Source organism: Lepisma saccharinum, chromosome 5, assembly GCF_977018435.1.
Source record: "Lepisma saccharinum chromosome 5, izLepSacc3.1, whole genome shotgun sequence".
Taxonomy (NCBI): Eukaryota; Metazoa; Arthropoda; class Insecta; order Zygentoma; family Lepismatidae; genus Lepisma; species Lepisma saccharinum.
Window position 1 is genome coordinate 18,182,045 of NC_139233.1, and position 25,376 is coordinate 18,207,420.

General features: G+C 37.5%; 1 protein-coding gene across 1 annotated transcript in view; it reads left to right on the forward strand.

Annotated features, from left to right (window-relative positions):
* The window catches only part of LOC145987658 (uncharacterized), a 90,442-nt gene that overhangs the window by 53,909 nt on the left and 11,157 nt on the right, over positions 1-25,376 (forward strand). The window contains exons 17-27 of the mRNA XM_083122170.1: positions 395-463; positions 2,839-2,904; positions 3,734-4,735; positions 6,029-6,103; positions 13,506-13,577; positions 15,476-15,547; positions 17,589-17,663; positions 18,010-18,057; positions 18,559-18,621; positions 20,115-20,180; positions 25,209-25,316. Of these exons, the coding sequence (XP_082978296.1) occupies positions 395-463; positions 2,839-2,904; positions 3,734-4,735; positions 6,029-6,103; positions 13,506-13,577; positions 15,476-15,547; positions 17,589-17,663; positions 18,010-18,057; positions 18,559-18,621; positions 20,115-20,180; positions 25,209-25,316 (1,716 nt within the window). The remainder of the gene's footprint in view (positions 1-394; positions 464-2,838; positions 2,905-3,733; positions 4,736-6,028; positions 6,104-13,505; positions 13,578-15,475; positions 15,548-17,588; positions 17,664-18,009; positions 18,058-18,558; positions 18,622-20,114; positions 20,181-25,208; positions 25,317-25,376) is intronic.

Below are 25,376 nucleotides of genomic sequence, written 5' to 3' on the forward strand. Positions count from 1 at the left end.
CATCAGTTTTTATGACATTAAACTGTACTATTAGTATCGAAACTCATACATTAGTGCCAATTTCTACTATTTTGAAATATGAATGAAAACTGCATGCTCGATATTGTGAAGTGTTTAATTAGGTCAGTGAAAATCTTTTTGAGGGAGAGTTGATTGTTATCCCCTCCCTCTTGGGCCTGTATTTCTGTGTTAATTTCAAGTTTTTTTTAAAGTATTCTATGTACCTGTATGATAACAAGTGTTAATGCACAAAGCAATCTGCAGATAGTGATATTTCATTTCAATAAAAATCCTAAGAGTACATGTGTTGTTTTTATTGTTATTACTAATTTTACAGTAATGGGCAATTCGCTAGTTCTGTTGATTAATTTAAAATCCTATGTATACTTTGCAGAGATCCAAGGACAATGTGGCAACTTGTTCTCCAATCTCATATGGTATTCCCTGGAAATCTTCAGCTGAGGTGAGTACCCAATGTATTTTAATTTTTCCTAGGAAAGTGGCAATAATTGATATTCTGATCCGAAAGGTCACTTGGCTGTATATAGATGGAGATTACCTTGAATAACATATAGACTGATAATATTATCCCAACTTTTGTTAAATAAAAAATATACCTCTGTGCGTTTAAGCTCTTTACTTTGGGCGGGATGCCCACTCAGTGGCAAATTTGTTATTTTCAGGAGGTAGATTCCTTTTTTGCGTATGCAAATTTGTGCATGTTACCAGTCAGTAAACTAAACTATTGTATTGCAGTACCAGGTGTGCCGGTTAATAATTCTTAATTGATCCGAAAGAAAACAAGTGTATCTGGGGAGAAAGGTAACAAATGCTTTATTCAAAGTATGTGCCATTGCTAGCTATACATTGTGCCAATCTACCTGTCAAATTGTGGATGCCCTTCCAGAAAAATCGTTCACATTTTGAGGTGATCGTCAGCAAACCATTGTTCGACATCTTCGTAATTGTTGAAGTGTTGCTGGGAAAGTGAGTGAGACATCAATGAAAACGAGTGGTAGTCCAAAGGGGCTAAGTCTGGTGCGTATGGCGGGTGGGGCAAAAATTCCCAGCCATGTACAGAAATGGTGTCGCACACACGTGTCTTGTGTTAGGATATTGTCACCGTACATTTCCACAAGGATACAATGGCTTTCACTTGCGTTTTTCTTTTGATTGAACAAGAAAAGCAGGACGTGCTGCACATGCTCCTTATTTGGTTTGAAGGTCGACATGTTTACCACAAAAACCCAATATCACAATCACTCGCACTCAGTTGCACATCCACGACGTTTTGACAGGTACTGTCCTGGCAACACACTGACGTAACAGTTGAGACTGTGCACCAACCCTTGCTTCCAGCACCATCCATCGACGAAATTAAGAATTATTAACTGGCACACCTGGTACCTTAGAAAATTGGTTCTAACCTAGACCATTGCATCTTATGATAGCATTTACATGTAATTTTAAAACAGTATATTTACATTGCGAGAAATCCCAAACTCGTACACAAAAGAGCTATTGAACTAGTAACACCGAAAACGTGGCAAAATTTCTATTGCCAAGTTCAAACTTAATGGCCATTAATCTACGCACAAGTTTCTTGTGAACACTTTTATACTTGTAAAATATCAGCACTATGACATGTAAACTTAAGTGGACAACAGCCTACTGTTGTCTCAACTTGGTAAGGGAAGTCATTTTCAGAATGGTGTCCTTTGATCCATAAGGCTGCATACTTTTTTATGAAAAAAAGGGTGTCCCAAAAGAAATGCAGGATTTAATTTAAGAGAAAAATGTTTCATATATTTATTAGTTGGCAAAGTTATTACATTATATGAAAGGGTGAATATTGCCATTAAATGTGGAAGCGAATATCTGACAAATGCCCTCCACGATGCATTTGACACTCAAATTCTTTTGACAAAATTCTGAATCACTTTTTCGCATAACTGTGGCTCAATTCCGTCAATAGCTCATTGAATTTCTGCTTTCGATTCAGGAATTGTTCTTATCTTCGCAGCATAAACTTTGGACTTAATGAATCCCCAGAGGAGATAAATTGCATGGTGTGAGGTCGCACAGTTGCTTCATTTGGGTCACTTCTCCTATCGAAAATGTCAGGTAATTATTCCACAGTTTTCATACTTGCAATGAATTTTAACGATCGTCACTCGCTCTTTTGTCATGTAGCCCTCCATATTGACTAACCACAATGTTTTTACTACAACATATGACTTCACAGAATGCTGCCAATCCTGAGAGGAAAAAATTGTGCACAATTAAAATCCTGCGCTACTTTTGGGACACCCTTTATTTGATGACTGGACCATTAATGAACACGAATGATTTTGTTTGTTTGTTACGTAGTTAAGAAATTGTATACTAGGGAAAGTTGATTTGAGACCAAGTGTGAAGTTAAATATGAGTGTAGGAGGAAGTGGAGCTTAGGCTCTGTCCTGTGATTGGTTCGTTCTGTATTCCAATGTTTTATCGCTGGATGTAGTGGCTTTTGCAGAGAAGTGGATTCCAGGCATGACTGAGTTGGAGTCCCATGTCCCTGTTGAGCTTCATGCTTTCTCAAGCAATAGCTATGGCTTCTGTTACTCTTCTGTTCCAGTAACCAATGCATTTGTCTATGATCTTGGTGCTTACAAAATAAAAGTATGTGACCCTTGGTAATTCTGTGTTCTGCAGATACAGATATCACACTGACTTAACCTTGCTGGTAACTCAAGAGCACTTGTTCAAACTAAGTTGGCAGGGAAGCTCCAATTCCTAAATCTATTTTACATTTAATGTACCAATATTAATGAGCCATTTAACTTCTCATTTCAGAAGTCAGAAGACGATGTGGTTATGAGTTCTTTCATCTCTGCTGGTCTTCAAAGGAAACCAAGTGAAGTTAGTATATGTTGCATTAATCTTGTGAATAAGTTAAGTATTTTTGATTACGGATATTGAGGTTATGTTGATTCTGGAATGTAGGGATATAACTCACATGAAATTATAACTGATTCTGACAAAGTAGCAACTTAAATTTACTGATACCAGTATCAAATGGAACCAGAGTAGTCCAATCACTTTTTTTATACAGTGTGTCATTAAAATGACACCTGAAAACCACACAACCATCTAGAAGATATCAAAACAAACAATTTTTCATGTTTTGTGTGTCATTTTGGTGCTAAAAACAGGCTCAAAAGAAGCTGTTTTGCTGCTTGTATGCTTGCCAACTAATCTTAACATTTGATCAGAGCTGGAGTTCCTAGATACTGAACTGAAGTCACTAGATATAAGAAAGGGAACAAAAACTTATAATTTGCAATACATTTTTTACACCTTGACAAATTTTTAGGGGAAGTTGCATTATTCATCCACATAGTGATCCCACAACACTCCAAAACTGACCATTGGCCTGTCAAACTTAGAGCCTACCTAGTTACCAAGGTGAATTACACCTCTGCTGGTATATATGAATAAGTTTGTGTTCTGTACCACTTGTAGGTCATGAGTTATCTTTTGAAAATGTTAACAATTTCTGTATCACACATTCGTTCTAGTGTACTCTTACAAACAAATGTTGCTTGCATCACTAGAAGTATGGCAGGCCGTGGTTTAACACACTTCACCCAATGAAATGCTCTGTGGCAGGTGTTCAGCTCAATGAACTGTTGCATCAAGGAATTTGGTTTAAGTTTTAAATTAATTTAAGTTTAATTTTTTTTTCTAGAAGAAGTCAGTAGAGGGTTTGCAGAAGAAGTCAGCAGAGAGTATGCAGAAGTCAGCAGAGGGTTTGCAGAAGAGGTTGGCAGAGGATATACAGAAAATGTCGGCAGAGGGCATGCGGAAGATGTCGGCAGAGACGATGAGGAAGACGTCGACAGAGAGCATGCGGAAGATGTCGACAGAGGGCATACAGAAAACATCAGCAGAGGGCATGCGGAAGACGTCGACAGAGGGCATGCAGAAGATGTCGGCAGAGGGCATGCGGAAGATGTCGGCAGAGAGCATGAGGAAGACGTCGGCAGAGAGCATGAGGAAGACGTCGGCAGAGGGCATGCAGAAGACGTCAACAGAGGGCATGCGGAAGATGTCGGCAGAGGGCATGCGGAAGATGTCGGCAGAGAGCATGAGGAAGACGTCGGCAGAGAGCATGAGGAAGACGTCGGCAGAGGGCATGCGGAAGACGTCAACAGAGGGCATGCGGAAGATGTCGGCAGAGGGCATGCGGAAGATGTCGGCAGAGAGCATGAGGAAGACGTCGGCAGAAGGCATGCGGAAGACGTCGACAGAGGGCATAAAGAAAACATCAGCAATGGCCATGCAGAAGACGTCGGCAGAGGGCATACAGATGATGTCAGCAAAAAGTATGCAGAAGAAGTCAGCAGAGGGCATGCAGATGATGTCAGCAAAAAGTATGCAGAAGAAGTCTGCAGAGGCTATGCAAAAGACGTCGGCAGAAGCTATGCAGAAGACGTCAGCAGAAGCTATGCAGAGGATGTCTGCCGAGGGTATGCAGAGGATGTCTGCCGAGGGTATGCAGAGGATGTCTGCTGAGAGTATGCAGAGGATGTCTGCCGAGGGTATGCAGAGGATGTCTGCAGAGGGTATGCAGAGGATGTCTGCCGAGGGAATCCAGAAGAAGTCAACAGAAGTTACTTTGATGAAGTCAACAGAGGGTATGAAAGACCATAGTCTTATTATATCTACTAGTCTTCACAGGAACTCCAGGGTGAGTAACAGTGGTCAACCTCCAAATACCTAATGGTAACACATGCTACCCTTCTCTAGGGAGTGGGTGGTCTTCTAGAATTAAACATTTGAGTAACACAGAGAGTTGTAAAGGAAGATAAATGTAATAAGTGACTCTTTAATTGTATTGCAACTAATTTAATTAGATGAATGGTTCTAGTTTATTGACAAGCCAGTGCCCTGTATACAGAATTTTTTTTCAAACAGACATGACGTTGGACGAAATGTTATCAGGCAGATTCCAGGATGCTAAGGTGAAATAATTTTGTTGCTCACCTAGGGTACAAACATTTCGAGCATTCTATGCCAATGCTCTATCAATGATGTTAAGAATATTAAATTTCACTACAAGCATTTACCTTAAATGGATATTTTGATTATCTGAAATGTTATCATATCAGATATTTGGCTTGGCAGTCATAGGTACAAAGGTGAGGGGTGGAGATGTTCACCCTGGGTACCAAGGTGATGAATGAGAAAGAAGAGAAAAATGCTGTAAACACTGAAGTCTTCACGTGCAATTACAAATGGCAAAATTTCAATAAGTGTGGATGTTCTAGATTTATAATGCATGAATCCTAGCTTCATTGGTTTAGGTGATTCCACAAAAATTATTTCACTTTAGGATACAGAGAAGATACAGAGTTGCCAAATATTGAGCCAGTAAAATAATCTGTAATTTAGCCAATATGATGTGCAGTATGCCTTTATAATCTGATACCAATAGAGTGCTGATTAATTTGTTCTATAGCTAATAATTAAGAGTACTAATAATTTAGCACAGCAATAATATTAATAGTCATTTTTGTGTGTTAATTCAACATTCAACCAAACAAGACTGAACTATAATGATCTGAAAAATTTCCTAATCAGTATCTACATTCTTCCTTTACTGTATTTAGTAATATATAAGATTGCAAGTGTTGCATAACGAAGCAGCAATGCGTTATCTCAACTACTGTTAAATATTAGAAATACCAGAGAACATTATACAACTACAATAACAATATTAGTAGTAACAATAATGAATGTTATGATTCACTGTGGCTGGGTACAAATAAACATAAATGCTGTACTTCAATAATGTATGAACTGTAAGTTGTAAATATTGAAAGTTAAACATAACTTTACATACATAAATCAACTTCATATAGTAGTTGGTAAGAAATGAAGACAATGTAATTATTACATGTGATCATTATTATGTTGCTTAGCTGAGGAAATTAATTATGATGACTTCAATTATTATGACATTTTGCTTTTGTATTTACAGGAAGGGAGTGCAATCAGTCATGTGTCGCCCATACCTACTTCCAAAGAAAGGGCCAAATTACTAGCTATGCATGAGGTAAGTATGAGTGAAAGTATTTGGTACCCTGTGTGCAGTAGCGTACGCAGAATTTCATCAAGGTGGGGGGGGGGGTTATTTCGAAAACTTCCTACTAATTCACATTACCATTGTTTTATTATACTTTAATTAATTAATAATAATAATTAATAATACTTACAATTAATTAATTAGTTTAATTACTACTAATAATACTACTAATGCAGCTGCTGTTACTACTTAGTTATATCACTACTATTATTAAGTAGTAGAGATCTTCATAAATATATTTATGAAAGCAATAGAACAAAATTACATTATTTTTGTTTCTTTGTTACGAAATAATTGTCTAGTCAACTGTTATTTGTATATGATAGGTGAGACATTCTAAGTATGAAGAAAATCCATACAAACAAGCAATAATATGAAATTTATTGAAATAATCAAAATATGAAACTCATTCAAGGGTTCGCGGTGGTCTAGTCTGACAATCTCGTGGGAGATCTGAGTTCGATTCCAGAAATTGGTTGGAATTTATCCAGCCTTGTCTCCGCACCCAGCCTCATATCAATGGGTACCTGAGAGAAACCATGGGGGATAAAGGCTGTGGGAGTATGGTGCTGATCACATCCCCTGCAAAATGGCCGAGATCAAGAATGTGTGGGCCCCAGCACACCACTACATGGCACGGTGCTATATGCACGGGGAAATTTACAATACCTTTACCTATGGAACTCACCCAGGATGATGATGAGGCGTGAGAATACATGTTGCCAAATTCCACTGAGTCTATGATTTCGTTCAAAAGTAAGTTTATAGACATTCCAACACATTTATCACTTCTAGGTGATTCACAAAGCACTTCTTCAACATTATTTAATGATGTGGATGTAGACTCAGCATGACTTTAGAGTTCACAAGGGGATGCAAAATCAGTACCGGGAAGAACGATTGCAATAACGTCAGCACACTGTGACAAAGCAAGGAATTTTCACAATTCTGCGAGAGACTGCGCGACTTTTTGCAAAAGAATTGCAAAATTGAACTTTGTGGCCGCTTAGATTGTGTTTGGAATGTTGTTTTTCTCCATGCTGCATTGGAATAATAATTCAAATTATTATTATTAGTATTATTATTATTATTGTCTCAGATCTTTGACTGTGATAAATTAGCCATTTTTAATTTTTTCTACAACATTTTTCATAATATTTCAAAAGCTCAAGGGGAAATGTTTATAGCCGATAACCCCCCCTTGCATATGCCACTGCTTGTGTGCATTATTAACACATTCGGGTCTGGATTCATAATACAGCGTTGTTACCTCTGGTCTGCGGTTTTAGGTTGTTTTTCAAAAAATCATAAAAAAAATATTTTTAATTTGTTTTTATTTACCACATATTTCTTAAAACTACAAAACTTCCTCTTTTCAATGAACAAAAAATTGTTAAATTTTCTTTTCATTTTCAGACATTTTTTATTATTTTTTTCAGCAATGTTTTGTGAAGAAGAAAAAAGTACAACATTGTAACAAATGTTAATATAGAGATATTTTAAGTTCGTAATCTGGAAATTTCAATAATTAACTACATATTCTATCAATACATCTTTTGAATCTCGCATAAGAATACTTCTTATGTGCACATAACAAAAAATAATTACAAATTACAAGTAATTATCTTATGTATGAAAAAGTGGCTGCAGGTCAGGACCAGATGATGTATCAGTTGGTTCTGCGTCATCTGTAAAATTTAAACAAATAAATAAATAAACTAAATAAATAAAATAAATTTTCATTTGACTTACACTATACAAAATAATAAATGGAAAACTAAAAATACATTAGTGCATGTAGGAGAATCAAGCAAGAGGCAAGATGAATAATTACCTCTTCTCACTTCATTCATAAAATACTGGAGTTTGCAACACTGTTTAAATTATCAACAATTAATTATTACGAATATAACCTATAGTGGAACCACAAGGAAAGAAACCTGCGCAGACCCCATCGCGCTGGCGGGTGGGGGAAAAAGACAGGAGGAAGGAGCCTTCAGAGCGGCCAACGTCAGTGTTGCCAGACCTATTGATTTCTCGGTAGGATTCCATAATAAACTATTGCTACGGAACCTCCAACGGCCAGCTTAAAAACACGTTTCCTGCTCATCTTACTTGAACATGGAGGGGAGATGTGGAGTGGAACTTCAATCAGCCGTGAAAAGTGCTGTTTGAACTGTGAAATTGTCAAACGCTACTCACGGGCCTCCCCGATGGCGCAGTGGTATCGTCGTCACCTTGTAATCAAGGGGTCCCGGGTTTGATACCCGGTGGAGGCACAAGTGGTTCGGATCCAACTTTAAACTGTAGGTCCAGTCCCGATTAGCCTTACTGTGCATAAAGTGGACTTAAAACACCAAATCAAAATCAAATCAAACGCTACTCAATTGTGCTAGGACATTATTTTATTACTTTTACTACATTACTATTTTTAGATGACTGTATTATATCCCACCCCAAAACTCTATTTCTATTTTAGTTATTTTACGTCGCTTTTGTGCCTCTACGGGTAAGTACGACAATATGGATGAATGAAATACTGATGAAATGGATGAAGTGACACAAACACAGTGAAATGTACTTGCCTTACGAGGTAGAAACACTGACTTCGTAGCGTGGGCAAATTATGTTGTGTTTGTGTTTGTGTGTGTGTATTTCTAGCAGATGGGGAGGATGGGTGGCACCCTAGCATAAGCGTTGCTATCTTGAATTATTGAGGAACACATGCTGTCTAATTCACCAAATATATTTCACATACGTAATGCATTTTCTCATTATGGTGCAGAACGCGAGCCCACCCCTATCGATAGCTCCTATCGATAGCTGTACACCGAACACCAGCAGAAGACAAATTGATTTTTTATTGTTAGCATTCGACTTGAAAGATTGTGGAAAATCGCCGACAACGAAAGGCGGCACGTTAGCTTCATCTGTGAACACAACTTTCTACCATTTCCTGTCATAAAAATTCTTCGCGATAATAGAGGCATCGCAAACCCCTTGTGTCGGTGCTGAGAAACGGCAAATTTGAGGGTGTTTTCCACGCACCCTCTAACCGGAAAATGCAGAAGAGATGAAAGATGTTGGTCGGTTCCCTCGGGCGGTTTACTTTCTTTTGTTTGAATCATGTCCACTCCTGAAATGGAGATCTTCGGTTTATTTTCGCCAAGCACAGATTTCTGGGTTTAGCATCATTGTTACAAAAGTATCTGTGACGTTTACACCGTAAACAATGCGCGCCACTCCAGCAGGGGGCTTTTTCTGTGACCCTTTGCTTGGCGACTCTAGTTTATTCACACCCTATCTCGTCTCTGTCTGGTAGGTGTTGTGAACTTCATATAGTTTTAGTTATTAAATGGCTTCCTGCTCGTCTAGTGCATCTGGAAGGCCTTTAAGGGGCCAAGCGCTGGAAATAGTTTATAATGTTGCAAAACATTTACGAGAGCAAAAAAATCTTCACAACCTTACGTATAACGTTGTCGTGTCGACCAGTGAAGCGACGGGGATATCTCAGTCGTGTGTGAAGTGTATTTTGGAAGAAGGATAAAGTGCCATGGTAAGAGGTAAACTTAAATTTTCTACACCAACTGGAAAAAAGACGAGTCACATTAAGAAAATAGTTGTAGACGAATTTACAAAATGTGTTATAAGACGTAAAATACACGAATGTTACGTTAACAAGAAAACAATACCTTCTCTAAACAAACTTAACAAACTTTTGAAAGATGAAAACATTCTTCATTGTGGTAAAGAATATCTCCGAAAATTATTGAAAGGAATGGGATTTAAGTGGAAAAGGTGTCAATCATCACGTAAGATTTTAATCGAAAGACCGGCAAATGTCACGTGGAGAGCCAGATATTTGAGAGATATCAGGAAACACAGACAGAATAAAAGAAATATAGTTTACCTTGACGAAACTTATATCCATTCAACGCTATCTGTTGCATCTTGCTGACAGTCCGCAATAGAAATTGGAAATGTAAAAGCGACTGGAAAGGGCCCAAGATTAATTATAGTACATGCAGGTGGGGAACGTGGGTTCGTTGAAAACAGTCTCTTGATTTTTCAATCAAAAAATAAAACTGGAGATTATCATGATGACATGAACTATGATAATTTTGCAAAATGGGTTCAAAACATACTACTTCCGAATTTGCCTCCCAATTCTGTAGTTGTTCTTGACAATGCAAGTTACCATAATGTGCAGGATAACAAAAAACCGACCTCATCATCTCTTAAACAAACTATTATGGACTGGCATAACAATGTTGCGTTCCAAGAACCTATAACTAAGGCAGAGCTCATGCTATTAGTTAAGCATGTACCAATAGAACCAACTTACAAGATAAACAAACTGTTCGTTGATGCCGGTCATACAGTTGTGTGTTTGCCACCGTATCATCCGGACTTGTCACCTATCGAACTTGTTTGGGGTGACATAAAAGGTAGAGTCAGTGAGTGCCTATCTGAATCCCTGCTAATTAAACGTCAACTTTGTGAAAAGTTATTTTTAGAATATTCAATGGACAAGTGGAAAAAGTGTTGCGATCATGTAATTAAAATTGAAAATGAGTACTGGAGAAATGACGCTTTAATGGACGACGCTGTTGATGAACTCATTATATCTTTGAACGGGGAATCATCTGATTCGGATTCCAGCAGCTCGGAGTCGGAAACAAGCGATGCAGATATGGTATAAAAGTTACATTAAAGGTACGTAGTATTTATTATTTTATCTTTTAACATCTAAATGTAATCATGAATCTTCAATGAAGATAGTGGAAGACTGACAGCTTTGCAAAGCTTTCCCCACTCTATGCCCCCCCCCCCCATCATACGCGTGCGCAGACACACTGATTAGGGGAGCAAAAGCTTTGATAAATGTTCAGTCGGTAAAGAAATAACTCATTCCATCTCACTGTTTTATTGTATTGGTGGGTACCAAATGGGCGTAAATAGTGTCAGGTACCATCGAAAATTCCCTTAGTGTAATTTTAGGTGCGTATATGTGTGTGTGTGTGTGTGTATAATGTATATATATATATATTAAATGCAGCAACATAGAGGCAGCATAAATAACGAATAAAGCATGTGAGTGTTAATAACAAGAAATTTGCTAGAGAACGAAGCGGCATAGTTCAATTACAATTAGTTGCTTGGAACTTTCATGGGCTTGAAAATACTTAGTTTTCTATCCTTAATATACTATTCTATACTTAAATATTTAATTTTCTACAAAATTATATAGCCTCATGGACGTCCAGAAGGAAGTGCAAGGATGGTCGCCACCCCCTCCCCTTCTGGAAAATGAATGTTGACACAAAAGTACCCATTATTTCAGACGTATGAGTTGATTTTAGTCACAGTAATTTACATCCATTATTATAATAGGGATGTAGGAACGTGATAATTTCAAACTCAAGTGGTGTTTTCTGAGAGGTCAACATTATTACGGGGTAATATGCCTCGTTCACCCGCCTGATAAATATACATTGTTTCCCCCTCACTGGAAGAAATCTGTGAACGTCCCCTCCCCCCCCCAGTGCACACGCCTATGCCGCCCCCAAGAATGTCCTTCATCCGCTACTACTAGATCATCGGATTTTGTAGCAGATCTTCTGGTTTCCCAAGGAACAATCTCCCGAATTTTTCAAATCTGACCTGGCAACACTGCCCCGAAAACCGATAACGGCAGGGAAGTTGCGCGAACGCTTTGGACGGAAGGTTTTTTTCCTTGTGGTCGAGCTATACCTTCCAAATCTTCAAATTCATCTGCATCATCAAAATCATCGCTAACTTCAAACTCTGAGGCAGAATCCAAAATTTCCGATATGCAGTCTGGATCTAACGATGCCATTCTAATCAATGCACAGTACATCAACGCGACAACAAACAGTCGCAGGTGCGAGATAAAAATAGCACATGAGTCACCTAGCGGTCGGAATTTCAACAGAGGGGCTTGAATGAACACGCGCATGAGAAAAAGTACGAGCATAGCCCGTCGTTCAATCGGCAAAACGATTGCATACCGCAGGATGGGCTATGCCCGTCGTTCGTCCACATTGACTTTAAGTGCACTGCGGGCTATGCCCGTCGTGAGACCCCAATGTGTTAAGAATTGTGTCAGTTGTTCATACTATGAGTATATTGACATTGTATCTTTTTAGTAACAGTAATAAAATTGTACATATAATTTGTTAATTGCACATTAATGAACAAATGTGATAGTAATAATCAATATAATATAAATGGAAATTATTTGTATTTTTGTTATTTATCATTTCTTTTTGCCACTTCTGATTAATCATAATGATGAGGATGAGCATAGGTCTAACTTAGCGGGCCAAGGTGGGCGCTTGTCCCCTCAAAATTTTTAGGTTTGGTAAAAATTTACACTTTTTTCAGCCTCCTTGAAACAGAGGAGCAAAGTATTTGTGATTTCACAAATGTCACAGTTATTTAGCAAATAATTTTGGACACTATTTTTATAGGATCGAAAACTTTTTTTTGTCCCCCCCATCAAATTAAGCTCAAACTTTGATTCTACCCCACCAAAATTAGACCACAAGTTAAGCCCATGAGGATGAGTGACCATTAGATGAATTTGATGAATTGACACTTGCAAAGAACACCCACGTCAATTCCGAAACTTGCACCTATGGGAACTTCACTGGCCAGATCAAAAGTTGACCACTTAAAATGCTTAAACCAAGCAAGTTGTAAATACATAAATCCAAACAAGATCCTGATTTCAGTTTTTCACCATTCTTGGTCCTTTTTCATCCTCAACATGATAATTAGAATTGCATGAAATAGCACCACCATTGTATTATGGCTTATCGAAAAACTATGTGAAAATTGGCATTCAAGTAGGGTGAGTCAGGCATTCTATACCAATGCCTATTACTGAGCTACCAAGCTTCCCTCTAACACAGATATGCAATTGTAGAAATTGTGTGAATAGTAGAAATTGACTTGTTTTCTCAGTAGTAAAGCTTTGACATAGACTACAAAATACAGACATTTGGTCCCTGATGAAGCCACAATGTCCACATTAGCTTTTCACTAAGTAATAATGTGATAATTAATTTTTAGCTTTAATAAATGAACAGTCCATCTCGATTTCATATTACGACTATAAATTTTTTTCCACATAATTCAATTACCAGAATAATATGAATGTTTGCCTTGATCTTACTGTTGACTGAACTTCTGTGTGCATTTTGTATTGTTGGCCACACAAAATTGCACCTTATCAGTGTTGATCAATATTTTTAATAAGTTTTGTTTCATAAATCATCAACAAAACTTTGTATTTCTTTGTGTAATTGCCTGTATTTAAGAAGTTACTTTTATTTAATTCTTTCAGAAAAGTCTAGAGAAGCAAGACATTCTTGCAACAGAAGCTCAGAGCAGAGACAGAGACAAATGGCTGCCTTTGGTAAGTTTACAACAGAATTTAAATCTAAGCAGCTCTATTTATTTATTTATTGCCTGTAACAGAGCTCTGGCTCCAATTCCAATAGGTGTACTGTTACCCTGACCCCGTGTCAGGGCAACAGTGTTTTTTTCTTATTGAAATATTTATTAATATGTTAATTAATTGGGTAACCAAGTGTATAAACATATATATGTGTGATTAGTGTAAATCAATTTATTATGCATTTTTAGGTTCGTATTATTCCATGTATAAATACCAAGTAGCTCTCTGTTCTTGCTTCGTGTTTCGAACGTTCAAAAGAAAGGCGGGCAGTTTAGCTGTTATAGATTAAAAATTTTTGAAAGAAGGGCGGTTGGCAACAGACGCCAACCAAACGTATATAAACTCCCAGATGAGAGTAGGGGAGGTCGGCTGTTGGAACTGAGACTTGGAAGGGAGAGGCTGTTTTTGCTTCGGTTAGCTAGGACCGGAGGACAGGTCTCCCGAAACGGATGCTGTAAGAGATTGGATTGCCGGGCAAGCTAGTGCCTTGGTGTCCAGGTTACAGGTAAAAAGGTAGTTGTACTGGATGTTATTTTGAAGTAATTACGGTGCGCCGGGCAGCCTAGTGCCTTGTCACCGTGGTGGTTGAGAAATGTACACGTCGGGCGGCCTAGCGCCTGTTAAGACGTTTCTTGGAGTAACGCGAGTCTACCTTGTGACAAGCGTACTCCCGATGTAATTCATGCAATGTAAAGCATCCAGGTACAAACAATAGAGATTCCAACATCAAAATTAGAGTTTTGGCCCGATAATTAGAGAAATGAACGTTCGGATACGACTTGTATATACTTTAAATTTTACGTTAATTAAACTTATAGAAATTATCCAAAATTTCCGTTTTTAATTTCACACATGCTGGACAAGGTAATTTATCCCCTATAGCAATAAGGTTTCGAAAAGGTTATCCGTTGTCTCTTGTAGTTAATTATATAATTATGTTGACTTGTAGCAACCCACGTGCATTGTCGTACAAAGAAAGATACCCCTAGACAAATCTGAGCCGAGTACGAAGTGCACCGAACCTCGAGTGCGGAGGTAAAGTGTGGGGGGGCCAGGTGAGTAACAGTACATAGAGTAATAACAATTCAAAAATACCAATTGTAACAATACAACAGAAAAAGAAAGGAAAGAAAACACAACTATACTAATAATTGCTTAAGGAATACTAGTACACATTTTATACAGTGCATAAATTTAATAAATTATATTTGCAGAAGTTCACAGTCGTCTACAGTCTACTAAGTTTTAAGACAGTTGGCGCTGTACAACTGTCAGGCAGGCCATCTACCGGCCAAGTACGGAAGCAGTTAGCAATAGGTGTCGAGTCATTGCAGGCAGTGGTAGTGTCTGTGCCGTGTAGGATTGAACAGAGTTGTGCCAAAGTTGTCCGTCATGAATGCACTTAAATATATATTTACGTACATGCTCATGTACACAAAAACATATATAATTCTTTTAGGGGTTTAATTTATTCTTAATGTTCTTTGAAGAGCAGACAGAAACTGCTTGAAAGGCATAGCACAATGCAAGTCTCCACATAGTCTTAGAATATGCGAATTCTGGTGTACTGTTGATGTTGAGTGGGATTTGCCGTAATCGGAAATAGGAATTTTCATTGAAGAATCTCGTGTTTTATTATTCTTTAAACCTACCTTTGTTTGGAACTTCCCCATTACAGTATCTTCTTGGTCCAGTGGGCTTTCCACCTGTTCTCGTGTCTCCAGTCTGGACATTCTTCACAGACTTCCTGGATGGCTTCTTTCTAAACTTATACTACGAGGGTCAGTCAACAAAGAAAACATGAATTTACCACTCACCAAAGACAAACATTTATCTTCTCCATTTCATACTTTCAGATAAATGAACTGAATGAGAAGGCAGTATATGGAGCATCTTCTCGAAGACTTCCACAGTTATCAGAATCAGTGGTAAGTTATTGAAGAAAGTGATACTTGTATGCGTACCATAGACATGAACCTCTAGTTTTTACTTTTATTTCTGAGCTCCTCTTTTCTTGTACAGTGCGTTCAATTGAAAACTGTATCCACCAGAAAAGCATCATGAGAGTAAGTATTAATGTGCATAGGTGTAGGAAAATGCATACCTTGGCTACAATAAGTGTTGGAAATGATGTTTCTGCATCGGGTTACCATTACAAACAAAATACACTGCTCAAAACAAGTTTGGAATATTGTTATATTAGCTATACAAGTTTGGAATAGTATTAGGTTAGGCAATATGTGATAGGCATGGTGGCATATGTCGGTGAAAAGACGAGAATGTCCACCAGACAGATACCATGCATTGTTGAATTCCAAGGCCGTGTCTATCACCTATTGTCCAGCGTAACAATATTCCAAACTTTTTGTGAGGAGTGTAATTGCATTCCATTAGGTATTTGTCAATGTGTGGAGTGTGGTACAATTTTAAATTGAACGTGCTCTATTATGAGGCACATTTCAAAAGTAAAGGTGAATTGCTCATAACAAATAGTGTTTTTATAGTTTGAAAGACCATGCATTTGCAGAAGCTTCTACTGCTTCATTAGGTTGTTGTGAGTTTATGGTTTACAACTTTCAGACACATTTGTTTATTATGGCTGTGGGAATAAGCAACCCTGTAAGTTATGAAGTTCGATCTGTGATTCAATTACTGATACCAAAATTAACCTTGAAGTGTTTGAAATTGAAGGGTGTACTGTAATGAGTGAAGAAAAAATCAGGCAGTGGTATCGTAAGTTTACAGAAGGTTGTGCAAATGTTCTTGAACAAAAAAATGGGAAACTTAGTGTTCAGACATACGACCATGTTGAATTTGTGAATATTAACACTTTAGCTGCCACGGGCATTTTAGCAAATTGTCTACAGTACATGCAGTTGTACCACCATCTGGTCAGGTGTGTGTTTTCCAAAGAGGCCAGTTGACCTGCCAGCAGTCAAGTGGCCATTAAATTTGAATGTATAATGTTTTGTAAGACTCTGTGGGCAGATAATTGTAAATTCAATGTGGCCTGCTGGGAATAGTATTTTCGTTCTACAAGCTGAATATTTATGTTATTACTTTTATTTTTTTTACTTGATTTTATTTTATTTATCATATTTTTATGAGTATTGTTTTCTTTAGTACTAGCTAAAATATTTTCGCTAAAATGAATTATTTCCATTTATTTTTATTATAAGAGAGGAAGGAGGTGATGTGATTTATCAAATCAGGCTAGAATTTCCCGAGAAATGAAATGGTGAAGGTTTTTTCAACGTATCTTTAACCAGTAAAGAGTTATCAATGAATGCTTGTACCCATTTCCTTCTTTTCTAGGTGTCAGAAAAAAAACCTTAAAATGCCTCTAACATGTCAGTATTGCATTGAGATCATACTGACGTGTAGGGCGAGAAGTTCCATGTGCCATTGCACATAATTTTAATCAGATACATCCATGAAAGTTAAGTTGTCTCCAACAATTGCAGTGTGGTGCTTCCTTTGAAATGAAATGTCCCTCACAATGATGAAGTTAATGTTTATGGTCATGGTGAAGTTAATGAAAAGCATATGTGACACTTGTCGTCTGGAATTATTGTCTAAACGTTTGTCTCTTTCTTCTTATATAACTTTGTTTCACAGCATACTGAGGTGTTGCATTAACAGTAAAATAATAAATATTCATTTATTAATGGAATACAAACTCCAGCTGCTAACCTTATGACTAAGCAATGGCATAAAAAGAGGTTATTAGTTTTAAGTAGTAGCCATCATTTCTGGTGCCCATCCAGTCATGTTGTCACTGACAATAACATTGCTTGCAGATGCTGTAGCAGTAGTCACAGTAATATATAAAACATACTTGTTGAGAGTTGGGGAATACCCCTGTTCTCCCTCACTCTCCCTTGTTTTGGAAGTACATGTTTATCTGCATAATTTTAATTCAAATAAAAGGTTTTTCTTCTGCCTTTCTTTCCATATGTACTTTTTCAGAAAATAATTAAGCCAGCAAGTATCCCTCACGAAGACGAGGTTCCTGAAGCTCCAATCAAAAATACAAACACATTAGTAAGTTCATCATTGTTTGTTCTTTGTTTATTATGTGTTTTGATTCCAAATATATGTATGTACTTTTTAAACTGAAGATATTGATTTTGATGAGGGTTGATCTAATACTGATATTAATGTATTGGAAAGTTTTGATTTTAATTTAATTACTGACATTATCAGAAACAGTACTTTTGAAAGACTGATTCTCTTGTGAAGCCTGTAAAATACCATGTATATCATGCGACAGTGTCTAAATATTTAGAATATAGTATTTAGCAATATATGAAGACTATAAAAATAAAGTATATTGTGTAGACTTAATATATATCAGTATGCTTTATGAATGGTAATTTTGATATTTTAGGTATGGCCTGTGAGTTTTGGTGGTGCAAGGGACATAGCATTGCCCAATGTAAGTTTGTTAAAGTATTTTTGTTACATGTTTATTATTATTTTTATGTTATGTATGTAAAGACCAGATGACATACACATGCTAGGAATATTTTTTATCTGTAAATCATAGTCTTATCTCTAGATAGGTAATTTACTTAATGAAATTGCATCAAATATTTTTTAAATGGTGCACATCACATAGAAACACACACAAACCGAAGTTCAGTGTAAGAAGTGTATTCTGATATGGATTTTTTTATTTTGTCTAATAGGACTAAAATTTACTAATATCTACATCAAGTGATGTAGAGTTGACATAAACACCACACATTTCATGAAAAATACATTTACCCTCTTAATTAATTGTATCTAAAGATATCTGATTTGCGGTTACGCATAGATAGGTAATTAATTTACTCTGATAAGCTTACTTTTCATTTTTCCGTGCAACAATCTGAGTAAATTGCTCTTAATTAATGTCGTATCTTGCTAATGGTAATTACATTGTTTTTATTTTTAGGTTTCTCCACAACCAAGTGATGAAAATTTATTAGTCTCTTCTGATTCAGAAACTTCGCTTCAAGTAAGTTTCTATTTCAATCATGAATGAAGCCAGTTATTTGTAATTTGTGTAACTAAAGAGGAGTTTAAATAGAGATAGATGAATGGACCATACCAATCACAAAAAGAGACATATGTAGCATGGTCATTCATTAAAAAAAGTCACTTTTTTAGCAGATTGGTTACAGGAGATGGAGAAAAGAAATGAATTGCTTACCATAACTGAACTATACTCTGTGGTCCAACAGCTCTTCCAGGTCTAAGTCTTGACAAAAGGCTTTTCATTTGGTGATGCACGGCCAACCACTTTGAATCTACTGGTTTTCTAGATAATAATCTTTTGATTCTTCCTTTACGATATTGTCCTCAAAATTTGTCCCGATTTCCACCAAGGATCAAACCTGGATATCTCACTCCAAAAGTGGGAACTGTAATCACTTAGCTACACAGAAAACTTCCTTTGCATTTGGGCCAGAATGTGGGCATTCTATAATGCATCATTGTTGCCTTCATTTAGTGCCAAATGTATCACAAAGGGATATTTAACATTGTCGATTTTTTTTTGGAAATGAGTCAAGGAAGAGAAGCTCTAAATATGGCAAACTCAGGACACAACACAAGCTAAGGGAAAACAAGATGTGAAAACAAATGACTGTGCACTTTAGTTCAATAATTTGCAATGGTGGTTCTGACCTTAGTCAAGCTGTAGTTTTTCTGTCTATCATGACTATAAATTGAGTGGCTCAGTAGTAAAACTTGATAACCTACAAGAGTATGAAATGGAGAAAAAATGCAGGTGAAAGTTTGTCCATTACATTGTGGCTTATGGGTTACCCAGATGTTCCCTTGTGTTTCTGGTTAGCAGCGGCTACTGAAGATAGTACTTCATTCACTTTTGTACAGCAACTGGAGACTGTGCAGCAACATCATCCAATGTTAACTTGATTTTGAACAGATTGCAGGTTAGCAAATTTTACTCTCAAGCTGCTCAATTGTAGTGCATTTTTAAAAAAAATACATAAAAATACATTCCTCCTGGCTACTTTTTTTTTTGTTGCACAATAATTATAAATTCTTACCAATATGTAGTTTTCAATATTTTTGTCTTGAAAGTGTTGAAAATCCTAATTTTCTTTCTCAATGTGATGTTTTTGTGGGCGGTGTCCACAATACAGGTATTGATTTCACATTTCTTGGTATTCAGTTGAGTGTGTATACCAGTGAAGTAACTTTATTATTATTATTATTTTCCAGTTTTGATATAGATTACCTTAACCAACATTTGAAATCTTGAGAATTGTGTTCATAATGAAACTGTGAAGATTTATAAATGATGCTGACAACATATCTTGGAAATTTCGTATTGCAAAAGCAATCTGTATATTTTTATGGTTGTTAAATGATAAACCAGAGCACACAGTCAGAAAGTTCTATTATAATATGAACTTTTATAGACATTGGTATTTAAGTATTTGTGGCTTATTTGCTTGTAAAAGGCTTCAAAATGTATTACAGGGAAGCATTGAAGACTTACTCCAGGCTGGTGATTTCAGTTCATTTTCTGAACCACAAGAAGAACATGTAAGTTTATACACTTGCTATGTAAGTTATAAAATTTAGAGATGGCATGCTATTTTTTAACTGTGGGTCTGTACTTCTGACTGGAGATGTATAACAGATTCCGTGGAAATAAGTCCTCATCCTTTGAAGCGATCCAGTCAGAGACCCATTTTTCGATATCTTCTGAAGAAGTGAACTGCTGTCCAATCAAATCGTTATTCATGCAATCAAACAAGTAGTAGTCCGAAGGAGCAACATCTGGTGAATACGGCGGGTGGGGTAAAACTTCCCATCCGACATTTTCTAAATAGGTTTTGACTGGTTTTGCGACATGTGGGCAAGCGTTATCACGTTGAAAAATAAGTTTATCATGTCTGTTCTCCCATTCTGGTCGTTTCCTGGCCAGAGCTTGCTTCAAACACATTAATTGTCGTCGATAACGTTCTCCATTAATAGTTTCACCCGGTTGCAGCAGCTCATAGTTCACCACACCTTTAATATCCCACCATATGCACAGCATAACCTTTGCACAGTGAATATCTTGTTTCGGTTGTAATTGACCTGGTTCACCTGGCTTCACCCAGGCCTTTTTTCATTTCGGGTTCTCATAATGGATGCACTTCTCATCACCAGTAACAATGCGATGCAAAAACCCCTTTCTTTTCTGTCTTTGAAGCAGCAATTCGCAAATGGTTTTTCGTCTTTCAACGTCTCTGTCTTTCAATTCATGTGGAAACCAATGTGACATCTTTTGAATCATTCCAATGGCTTTGAGGCGTTTGGAAACTGTTGTTTGATCAACGCCTAATGCTTCTGCAAGTTCTTCCTGCGTTTGACACGAATCCTGATCAAGCAATGCTCTCAATTCTTCGTCTTCAAATTTTTTTGGCTGTCCAGGTCGCTCTTGGTCTTCCAGGCCGAAATCACCACTTCTAAACCATGCAAACCACTTCTGACACGTTCGCTCAGCTAGCGCATGGTCACCATACACTTCCACCAAAATACGATGACTTTCGGTAGCACCTTTCTGCATGTTAAAGTAATGAAGCAGAACACCCCGCAAAAACACTTTATCTGGCATGAACTGCGTCATGTTCAGTTGACTACAAAATTCTGTTGTTGACACGTCAATCAACTGCCCTATACTATGAACGATGAGCGCTGACAGGCATTTTCAACGCATGTGTGGATACACGGAACTGTGGGATGATACGCTCGTTATGCCATCTCTTGTCCAGGCACACGAATTAATTCCTAGACCAAATATATATAATTTGGAAATACTTCGGTGAATTTTCCGTCCATCATGAGAAGAATGATGTTATTGGGTATAGATAATTCAACATTCGATAACCTGACAAAATCACTATAAACATAGAAATACCAATACAATATTCAATATTATTGTCGATTTTCAAAATATTTAGTAAACATTTTCCCCCCTCCACTGATAATAGTGAACAAGAATAATAACATTTGCATACATCAAACAAGCAGGGCCAGGTGATTATCCGGGGCGCCGACCTCGTAGGGTCGCCAAACCGAGGATCCTTCTTGATTAGAGGGAAATCCTAACCGTGGATATTTCTTTCTTTCTTTGAATGTATTTTTTAGCTCCACTTTATGCACAGAAAAACAAATAGAGACGACCTACAGTTTAAAGTGGGATCCAAACCACTATGTGCCTCCACCGTGTCCGTGGCTATTTGTTTTTAAAAGAGTTGGATTTATTGTTGACAAGAATTAATTGAAGTTACTGCTGAATAACTTAATAAGTATATTGCAAAATCATGAAACAATTTAAGCTAAGAGATTTTTGTTGTTTTGATGTCATTATGTAGGTATTAATTAAACACATACCTACAATAAACATGTTCTTCAACAGTATTAAAGAATTTTTAAAATATGGCTATTACTTTTCGTCATTAAAACCATAAATCTATAACATGGTTATGATTTATATTGGAGGAAGGTGGAAAGTAGAGGGAGCCAAAATTCCGCCTCGCCCGGTTGAAAATTTTATCTAGCGCCTCCTTCAAACAAGGTAGCAGATCCAACGACCACATGCACAAAATCAGTTGTAATCTATCTAGCAGTTGTTTACTTCTAATGACTGACAGAAGCAAGCGAAATCAAGAGAATAATAAATATTAAAGAAAATAACAGAACTTAGTCCACTCCACACTGCCTTCTTCGTACTTCAAACTTTTCCTTTCCCTTCCACCGTATCCGTATTATTACTGCAGTCGCTGCACGCTTTGTGGCTAACTTCCAAAAATTCAACAATGTTAAATATTACATCTCTGCTTTCGCTATGCACAGTTTTTCCTTTCATTATGAAAGCAAACACTTTCCACTGAAACAGGAACGAGCTTTTGACATTGCAACAATTTTGCAACACACGAGCAGGCACAGCTGACTGATCCACGGTTCCCCTGCGCAGGTTGATAATTCGACTACAGCACCACAATGGCAGTTTATTTTGACCAAGCTGCACTAAGCAAAGACAATGCAAGACATTGTTTAATGCACGCGTTTCACTTTCAGTTGCCCCCCATCCCTTACATCCTCCCTTCTTTCTTGGCATGTCATGCTCGGAACCCTCGGAACAGTGTGGCGAAGATATCATAGAATTTTCCTTCTTCAAAAAAATCTCTCGATTTACGACGATGTGTGAGTTGCCTCTACTCCGCTACATGATCTTGAATGAAATGGGATTGCAACACTGCTGTATCATGAACACAACACTAGCAGTGTGTGTGGAGCCCATAATACTGCGATCTAGAAGAACAGTCCCTTTTCTTTTCTTGCGTGCTGTAAACAGAGGCAAACAAGCACAGGGCGACTTGTGTTCCGAGCGAACGTATCTAAGCAGAAGGCACTGGTAATGCGAAGCTGATGGGGTGATTGGGCTTTGGAACGTTTGATGTTTTGAAGGAGATAGTGTCCAGTGAATAATATAATAAAAATTAACTGCATTGCAGATTTATTTGGGTGTGCACCTGCGAATAGGCAGAAGCTGTTACTGGCTCCAACACACAATACACCTTCTACTGGTCACTAGCCATTTTGCTACACTGGCGATCCTGGTGGAACAGCGGCAAAGCAGCATAAGCTCACTTAGTGAGAAGAAAACTTCCAGAGTTTTTCACTATATTGAGGCCTTGTTTGATTTTCTATATCATAAATAGTTATGTCATAATAACTGTATAAAGTTGCACCATTCATTTTGAATTACCCTGTATTGCATCACAAAGTGCTCTACATTTTTGTTTAACTTAACATGAAGAAACAATAGATTCTTCATTTTCTTAATTTTTCTGGATCTGCTTAAAGAATGAATGTCACTGCATGCCAGTAGTACTACTTGTGAGGAACATCAGAATTTAAAAATTAATGGAATTAAGATACACTTTTTTCTATAAATAGTGAATTTTTAAAATTAGAAAAAATCACAGATAAACCAATATACCAGCCAAGTAATTGATTTTATACATGTAACAATGTATATTATTTTACATTTCTCTGTTGTTATTACACAATAACAGGGCATTCAGTTTATGACCAATCAAGTATTGGGCATACATACCCAAATACAGACACCTACATATCCCATCTAAGTGCAAGGGTCATTAGATTCCAAGTAGGAAAACCCAGTGAGAGCCATTTCTCACATTCTCACATATCCTAACAAACAGCACCTGGGACAATGCATGAAAACCTTATGCAACACTCATAGTCTAGATAAAAATTCTTTATTCAGTAAAAGAAACTGTTTTAGACAAACAATGGCCATGTTTGATGCAGGTGAACCACCTGGCCCAAGTCATATGTCAGTCAAATTCCTTATTTTATGTTAAATTTCAAAGATAATATTTGTGCATATGCAAAACAGTGCTCAAAGCCTGGAAAGTCAACTCATTTCAATTGTTTAGCATAAATATGCCAGAAAAAATAGAAAATATCAATGTTTCCAAGTCTACGTCTAGGTATTGTTCAAAACCACCCATGGAAGTCTGCCCTCTGGTAAGCAGGCTTACAACTTCTTCCACAGACTAGCCACAGCCATATTCGACCTCAGCCAGCCAATCAGTGGCTTCCACAGCTGGGACGTCACAGAGAAAGTGACTAGGTCCTTTATCATCCTGAGAGTATGCCTCTCCAATTCAGTTCTCTGTCTTTCTTGCCTCAGAGGAGGTCATGGAGAGTTGTGGTTGTGAAAACAAGTGGGCAAATGGCTGCATGGGCCAAGAACAAACGATTGGCATAATTTAAAGTTGCCTAACATCCGAGTTCTGCCTAACATAGGCAAGTGGGACTACCAAAACTTTTGTAGTTCTAAGCCAACTTCACAAAAAAGATACACAAAGTGACCTACAATGGCTTTAGTGAAAAACTGTCTTTTACACCCTCGATTCCGATGAGCAAGGGCATATGTCCTAGTTGCTGGGACTGTGTTAACCATCCATGCAGTATCCACCATGATCCCTACCCACATCAGGCATCCATCCGGGGGAGCCCTGAAATCCGCCAATACTAGCTCCAATTCCAAAGATCCTGCTGTAGGAAGCTCACATGTGTATGTGACACAAGGTTCCCCCCCCTTTTTTCTTCTCCAGTGAGGAACCAAAAATGGGATGTGTGGAGTGTTTGTGAATGTGTAGGCCCAAGGTAAAATAGAATAGTATTCATCGGCTGAAATCTAATAACTGATGTTATATATATTCCAGGATTTTTGGTTGTGGCCACACCACCAAAATTAATATATCCTTTCACTGTGACCGATCTAGTCATCATTTCTTGTGTGTTGTAAGACTGTGATGCCCCTCTGACCTACCGATAAAGAATTGGCTCTAAGTTCTTCTGTAGGCTAGCGGGCCTCCCATGAGACACCCGCTGCTATTCAGATAACACCACACGTAGCATAGGGTTTGCGTGTGGCAGCACTAACTTGCTTTGATCCCCAAACCCTCAAAGTTCTGGACTTTCCAGAGGTACAATATACCAGCGATTCTTCCCTCTGCTAAAATGTAGAATTGGTGATTTCAGGAAAATGCAGCAGGTTTACATCAGTCTGCAACCCCACCAAGACATTATGGAGTTCGTGATGCAACAAGACCGGCTGCTTTGTCTTTTCGTGCAAGATCACAGTCTAGAGTAAGTTGAACTTCTACTGCTATTTTAGTTCTAACACAAATTTAAATTCTTAAGAGAAAA